Raw genomic sequence first — 8,031 nt, forward strand, 5'->3', positions numbered from 1 at the left:
TCGAAAGCCGAAAGTAGCGATCTCGGGATATTATTCTGGTTATGAGTAAATCATGAGATTCAGAACATCCAGCTGGGAGCATATTATATGAATCCTTGATTTTATCTCCGAAAAATTCATAAGAAAACGAAAGGGTTATTGAAGGGTAAGGGTATCTCCCTGGACTAGGAAGTTATCACACCTGTGTGGAAGCAATGTGCTATCACTTGGTAGACGAGAAAAGTACCAAAAAAGTTATAAACTTATTACATTTGTACCAATTCAGTCTTAAACATTTTAAGTGGACCAATTTAGTCTTAAACATTTTTACATTAGTACCAATTCAGTCCATCCGGTCAATTTAGGCTGGAAATCGCTTACGTAGACGCCACCCATTCTACGTGGCACGACCAACGTTAGAATGAACATTTTAAAATAACTTTTCGAATTTTTTTAATTAATTTTTTCTTTTATTTTCCCTTTTCTTTTTTTTCTTGTTTTCTTTCCTTCCTCTTCCCTCTGCTAGCCGCCAACCTCCACGATGATTGGCGAAGGCCGCCGGCAAGGGCGAGGGCACCCTCACCGGTCAGCACATGTAGGAACTGGCCTAAGGGCTACAAGCGCGGCAAGAATAACAGGGAAAAAAACCGCGGAGGCCTAGCCCCTGGCAAGGGCAAAGCCGCCATAAAAAAAAAAAAAAAAAAAGAAAAAGAAATGAAAAAAAAAAAAAAGGATTTGAAAAGAAGGGAGACCATGTTGAGACAAAGCAAAAAAAAAAAAAGAGGCCAGACCAGAAAGGCCACGGAGACAAAGGCATGTCCGCTCAATGATCGTAGAAATTCAAAAAGGGAGGATGGCCAGGCCTCATTCTCACAAGGTGGCCCGGATTTGCCGGACCATCCGGCAAGGGCACGGGCCCGTTTGTCTATTATCTTGCCAGCTTATAAAGCTCGGGCACAGACCTTGCCAAGGTCCTCCTCATGTGGCCGGCGAGGGCATCCGGCCCTTGGCCTCTGTCTCGATCATCGTGGAGGAAGATGGCATAGGGAAGAGGAAGAAAAGAAAAAAAAAGAAAAGAGAAGAAATAAAGAAAAGGAAAATAAAATAAAAAAGCAAAAAAAAATTTGAAAAATTATTTTAAAGTTATTTTAAAATGTCAAGGCAAGTTGGTCCACGTTTTGGACCCGTACTCGCTCCGATTTAAGCGTTGATATAAATGGGTTTTCGATAAAGAACCAGCGGGACGGATGGCATCCACTTCAGCAATTTCCGGCCTAAAATGGCCGGATGGACTTAATTGGTACCAATGTAAAAAGGTTTAAGACTAAATTAATCCAATTAAAAGGTTTAGGATTGAATTAATACTAATACAATAGGTTTAAGACTTTTTTTGTACTTTTCCCCTTGGCAAACCTACTTATTAGGTATACTTGGTGGGGCTCGAGCCTAACTTTTAGAGGCACTGTAGGGCCCAAACTTGCACGCTTCGGCAGGAAAAGTACCAAAAAAGTCATAAACCTATTACATTTGTATCAATTTAATCCTAAACCTTTCAATTAGACCAATTTATTTGTAAACATTTTTGTATTGATACCAATTCAGTCCATCGAGTCAATTTAGGCCGGAAATCACTTACATAGACACTAGCAGTCCTACATGGCACGGCTAGTACTGACACGGACAAAATTTATAATTTTTTAATAATTTTTTTCAGATTTTTTAATTTTTTTTCTTTTTTTTCTCTTTTCTTTTCTTTCTTTTTTCTTTTTCTAGAAACTATTGGCCGGCAAAGTCGCCGACTGACCATTGTCGGCCACAGACAAGGGTCGGCGACCCTCGCTTGGTCTGCGTGAGGGCCCCCGTGCCCTCGCCAGCCACAGGCGAGGGCGTCGGGTCCTATTATAAAATTTGTCTACATCAGAGCTGGCCAATGCCACTAAGACCGCCGGCGTCCATGTCAGCGATTTACGGCTAATGCAAAAAGGTTTAAGACTAAATTAATCCAATTGAAAGATTTAAGACTGAATTGGTACCAATGTAATAGGTTTTTTTACTTTTTTTGGTACTTTTCCCCGCTACAGCAAGTGCCTAAGCTTGCTGGAGGGAAAAAAATGGGCTGCTGGGCCTTCCCAACGAGCCACCATTTTATTTTTTGTGTGTGAAAATTTCAGCTTGAAAAAATAAATAAGTATGAAGAATATAAATAAGTAATACGAAAATTTCAGCTTCAGCGATTAGATTGAATTCCCACAGATGGGATCAAAAGCCTATTCTTTGAGAGATTGTGAAAAGACATTTCCGACTAAGGTGCTTTCATTTGGCATTTCTAACAAAACCTTTAAACATGTCAAGATTATCCTGTCGATAATTCTTTTCCAAAGGAATTTGATAATTGATGGCATTTACCAAAACTGGTTGACAATTTCATGATAATGAATGACATTCAAAATTTTCCAAAATTAGATCAATTTAGCTTGATGCTTTCTTGTATTGATTGTGCCGAGCACGCTTTTGCTACTAGTTGCACGTTATTTGACACATTCCGTTTGACTTACCCATGCGATCTCGGAATTTTTGCATGATATTAACTCAATTGCGAATTTGATGATATTGTTATATTGATTGCACCAAGAATGCCAATGCCACCAAGGCATTTGTTTTGATATATTCTCTGCAAGTGATCACGGTGGTAACCTCGGAGTCTCACCATCCGGAAGTGTTCGCCGCTTGTAGCCTCATATGACTCGTTTAGGATGGTGGGTTTATATCATAGTCTTTGCAAGTGATCATAGGTTGTAACCTCGGAGTCTTACCCTCCGGAAGTATTCACAGCTTGTAGCCTCATGCGACTCTTTTAAGATGGTGAGTTTATATAATAGTCTCTACAAGTGATCACAAGTTGTAGACTCGGAGTCTCACCCACTAGAAGTGTTCGCAACTTGTATTCTTGGATGACTCTTTTAAGATGGCAAGTTTTAAAAATTAGAATATATTTTCTCTTCGCTAGTGATCGCAGGTTGTAGCTCGGAGCGTCGCCATCCAGAAGTGATCGCAACACATAACCCCAAAGTCTAAAGTGTTCTCCTTAAAATCAACTCCCAAGTGGAGCGGTTCCTTCTTCTACCCCTCAAGTGGAGCGATTTCTCATCTAAATTAAGTGGAGTGGTTTCTTCTTCTACCCCAAACCTTCTTGCACCAGCTTCAATGGTGATCGCGGGAGCTCTAGTATCTAGTTGAACCACGAAGATTTGCTCTCCCAAATATTAGATTTATGTTCGTTCAACCTGTTTTTGTTGTCTCCATACGGCGATGGCGTAGAGGAAGCCAAACCTAGATGTGCATCGCTAACTGGGAACGCCGTAGTCATTGGAGAAGGAATTTCCGATGTGTGCTCATCAATGATGAAGATTTAAGATCTAGTGATAGACCGCGAATTATTTGACTTTACAAATTGTTCTTCCGGAGCAAACATATGCTTAACCCTACTCGTTCCTTGCTCATCCTCTTTGTTTTCTAGATTTGCCTTTGTTTTGCAGTATTTTGGACTTTGCTTTGATTTGCCATGAAATCTATGTACTTCTCATGTATTCTTTTGAGTGATTAATATAATTTTCTTTCGACAAAAAAAATCAAGCTTAATTGCTATTTCCACACCATCTGCACAATCAAATAGCATCAAATCAGAACATTCCGAGCGTGCTTTCTTTATTGGTCGTTTATATCATTTGAAATAATTAGTTAACGAAAAATGTTTCATTATTGACAATAATGTATATCTAAACATTTTCATAGGTGATATTTTAATTTTTTTTTCATCCATTTTTGTAAGCGATACGAGCCGTCATCTTCAGAAAAATATTTTTTAAACTATTTATTTTCTGCGAAACAAACGGTAACTAAATATGTAATTTCAATGACTATCATGTACATGTTTTTCTTCTCCACACGTAGCAAATTCAGCTTTTGCATCGACTATCCCTTAACATGGGTTCACAGCCTCGAGCCATTTTCTTTTTGTTCCAATTGTCAACCAATCATTTTATATGTGGACCTCCAAACTGGTACACCTTTAACAAATATAATTCAAACTAATTTTTTTACAACAAAAAATTCTAAACTAGTACATTTTTAACAAATTTACCCTCCATTAGTTTCCTTTGGATTGTATTAATACTACGAACAACTACAAACCAGTACACATGTGATAAACAGAGAGTAAAATCCCAAACTAATACACCTGTCAATTGTTACATGTCATTCAATTCAGTAATTTGACTGTAAAATTTAAATTTGTCATAAATGTATCAGTTTGGGGCTTTTGATGGTTAAAAAATTAATTTGAGATAAATTTGTTATAGATATATCAGTTTGGGGTTATTTGTGGTATTAACCCTAAAAAATATAAGTGTAGACGGAGAAGTTGCTGCATAATATTGTGGAGATAAAAAAAGATAGAGAAAATCAAACCGTTTAAAATTTGAATGTGAGATGTACTAGCCACTTTAAGGAATAAAGAGGTACTTCTTAATTTTCCATGAATTTTGCGACGCTCATATTTTGATTTTTATATGTTATGAAACACTTGAAACTTTTCAAAGTATTCAATATTGTCAGGTCTAACCATTTAGAGCGAGTTTTTCATTATGTTTCAAAACTCAAAATATTTTTTTTATTTTTAAACTTTTTGGAGAAAGTCATAACTAGAAGTGTTAAATAGGGAAAAACTGGCCCGAACTGGATTTTTCTAAGTAAAATGTTATTAACCACGTAGACAAGCTAGCGACGAATTTATGATAGGTTAAAACTTACTCTTTTTTAATTCCAACTTACGAATCGCTCTAAAAAAATTACCAGTCCCGGTCTTGCATATAGATACATACTCGCTTTCCCAAATTAAAATTGTAAAAACCGGGGTGAAAATCAATTACGTTAAGGAGTTGCTAAGGAGTTGCTAAGCAAATCAACATGAAAAGTTACTTGACACTTTTGAGGAGTGGCTAATTTCTGTGCTGATATGCCTAAAGTTACAAACCACTTTGAGGGACTCGAATTCTCCGTCCCAATTTGGCTGGCTTCAGGGTAATGCCTCTGGTGAAGAACAACCGATTCACAGTTTCATTATTTCCTGACTCCTCAAGTACAACATATATTGAAATAACTCCCTCACCATCTCAAGATGATGAGCTTAACTTATTTTATCTTACTCAAACAACAACTGTAGGTTAACCAAGGGACACGTTCCACCTGAAAGTTTTTAGTTCAGGATCAGTTTGGTAATGCATTGTGCTTCGGAAGTTTGTACCGGGTCCGCTATGCCGAGATGCGCCATGAGAAGCCAAACGTGGCTGAGAAGCTCTCCTCCTCTGCTCAGGCTCTCGCGGTGTTTGGAGCTATTGCTCTGGCAAGCCGCGTATATCAAGAACTTCGCCCAGACTTTGCCGATCAAGTCCCATTTCCTGCCGAAGTTTTTCAACTCGATTTCATTCAACTGGTATGCGAGATGGCATGCATCAAACAGCACCGACCTGTTTTTGCCACCGCCTATTTTCCTGGTGGGCAGCTTAGTTCCCAGTTGGAGCAGAAGATGGCAGACTTCACATAGATCACGCGACTCTGTTGACTTGTGCGCCCTCTTGCAGCATTGAGCACCGGGGTGGGCATGTTCCTCTTTCTTGAATAATTTCTTCACCCACTTCTTGACATTCGATGAGATGATGTTGTTTTCTTTCTTTGACGACACCGCTAGCTTGTCCTCAAAGAACTTCTGAGCGTCGACCGAAGTATCTTCATATCGGAGCACCCCTATCCCTGTTGGCAACATGGAAGGATGGAGTACTAAAAGATAGAGCATGTATCGTGAGACCAACTTACACATCTTGTAGTTTGTGACGTCGTCCGAGATTTGGTCCTGCCTCTTGCCGTGGTCCTTGTAGTGGCAGAGCTCAGTAGCAATGTGCCAGATGAGGATGCTCTGGTCGAACTCCATACCTTCCACACTCCAGTTCAGGTGAACGTTGTTGGACCTCTTCAGTACTTCGCTGGCCTCCAGCTTAAGACCCGTCAACCCAATTTTCAATCCGTCTTTCCTTTCCAGATCGTTTATCGTAGCCCTCATGTGACCTAAGATCCATTCTTTTATGTTGGTCTTGAACACTTTGTAATCGATGCAGAAGTTCTTCTCCAACTTCTCTTCTAACTTTGCGAGGCACGGACACTTGCGGAAGATCCCGTTTCTTTTCCGCAAAGATAATCCCAAGAGGCTGAACTGGGCCACGGAATTCGACCATCTTTTGTGTGGGCAGATCCGGAGAAAAGCCACGGCAGATGAAATTGTGGATCCCCTGGGTCTCTGAAGCCGCCAGTGGTCAACCCAATCGGATGAAATTGCGAGAAGAACCGAGTAAATCTCTAAAAGAATAGCCACAGTTACCAGCAAGAAGGTGATACATATGTCAACTTTGGGGTAATCCTTCCTATCCTGTAAGGAGAAGAATACCAACACGGCACACGGCACCGAGAGGTTAATGACCCAACGAATGATGCCCCAAGCACGGTTCAGCAACAGTGCCTTGGTGTACAGCAGATCGTACATGAACCCGCGCTCGATCTCCACAATCCCAAAAGCCATAGCTGAGTCCATGGCGCCAGGGTTCTTGAACATGCGCTTACTGGCCTCCAGGTCGCCAGAGTTGAGAATAAGGCCCATGAAGAGAAGCTTGAAGATCTTGAACAACTCATAGGCTTTGACCAGGGTCGTGGCTTTCTCTTCGTCGCCGGCTTGACTGATCTTCAATGAGAGATCCTCCGGAACCGGAACCTCCGTGACCTCGTCAATGCTGACTCGGTAACCCTCCTCTGTCTTCAGAGTGTACTGCTCCATTATCCTGGGGTATATGGGACGAAAATCGGGAAGCGAAAACATCGAATCTCGAAATCGATCTTTGCTTGCCAAGTACAAAAACACCATGTCCTCTCTGCATATTTGATGAACCCCACCAGGATCATGCCAGCCGCTAATATCGACAGTGTTGTCCCCGACAAGGCCAGGAAGTAAATGTAACAAGCTAGTCCCACCTGGACGCAAAGCCGTGCCAACTGCCTCAGCCATAGCTCATTGTCCTCCAGGGCATATGCGGTGAATGGTGATTGTGTCGGGCCCGCCCAAGTGGAGGAGAAGGAACGGTGCCCACAACGCTGTGATCTGGCTCTTCGGATCGATCATCCCCTTCGCTTCCTTGATGTTGGCCAGACGGTTCGAGAGGACGCCGAGCGTGAGGGTCGCGATGGAGTCGGCCGATAGATACGTTGTCCAGACTACGACTTGGATCCAGTACTTGTACATGGATTTCCTCCGGCTGCCCTGAGTCGCAAGGGTCAATTGGAGGAACAAGCTGAGGAGGACGAGGAACCGCAGCTCCCACTCCTTCCACAGTTCACGAGCATTTTGGGGGACCAGTGAAAATCCCATGGCTGAACTCGATGTCGGCACCCAAAGGCGCAACGATGGGGCGCCGTCTCAAAGAGCGATCGAACTTAGGATTATAATTGGAGAGGACAAAGCAAGGCAACACAGCAGCTGTGAATTTACCTCAACGACATGCTCAGAACGGCCAAAATTTATAACCAATAAATTGATATAGTGATCATGGACAGCAGCACTTATTTACCCTGCATAACATTACAACAACAAAAAAGCAGTACCCTTTCCGAAACACCCGCAACACACTACTTGCGACACCACTTTGGATGCATAATTGTCAAGCAATTCTCTGCATTTACCAAGGGGGAAGTAAAGCGACAAAGTAGGATCAAACATTCGTACTAGCATGAATATAATATGCATTAATCGAGAAGATTGGAATATAGACCTAGAATTAAATTTCGGTTTCTCAATCACTTCTCAAGGTTTTGAATCATGTGAACTTCACTCTAGTCACTGTGATTTTAATACTTTGTCTGGCACGCCCCACCAGCCTATTGGGATTCATGTGGAATATCGAAATCACCTATTTAGATTGCTATAACAAGAAGTAAAGTCACGCGGAAGGGCCA

At 41.4% G+C, this 8,031-nt stretch overlaps 1 protein-coding gene across 1 annotated transcript; it reads right to left on the bottom strand.

Annotated features, from left to right (window-relative positions):
- Window positions 1-5,071: 5,071 nt before the first annotated feature.
- Window positions 5,072-7,591, bottom strand: LOC115683632 (uncharacterized). Its single transcript, XM_056320304.1, has 2 exons — window positions 5,505-7,591; window positions 5,072-5,435 (listed from the first exon to the last, which is right to left on the bottom strand). The coding sequence occupies exons 1-2, from the start codon at window positions 7,085-7,087 to the stop codon at window positions 5,234-5,236; spliced, it is 1,785 nt and encodes a 594-aa protein (XP_056176279.1). The 5' UTR covers window positions 7,088-7,591; the 3' UTR covers window positions 5,072-5,233.
- Between the last annotated feature and the right edge of the window lie 440 nt (window positions 7,592-8,031).

Source organism: Syzygium oleosum, unplaced genomic scaffold (assembly GCF_021117445.2).
Source record: "Syzygium oleosum isolate NSW1041296 unplaced genomic scaffold, Sole_v2.1 Sole_v2.20, whole genome shotgun sequence".
NCBI classification, from domain to species: Eukaryota; Viridiplantae; Streptophyta; class Magnoliopsida; order Myrtales; family Myrtaceae; genus Syzygium; species Syzygium oleosum.

What these genes read in the sequence shown, in the direction of transcription:
- LOC115683632 (XM_056320304.1), bottom strand. Translation starts at nt 7,087, where the DNA reads ATGGCTGAGGCAGTTGGCACGGCTTTGCGTCCAGGTGGGACTAGCTTG. An exon ending in ATAGGCGGTGGCAAAAACAG is followed by an intron (nt 5,436 to 5,504) that starts GTCGGTGCTGTT and finishes AAACTTCGGCAG; the next exon opens with GAAATGGGACTTGATCGGCA.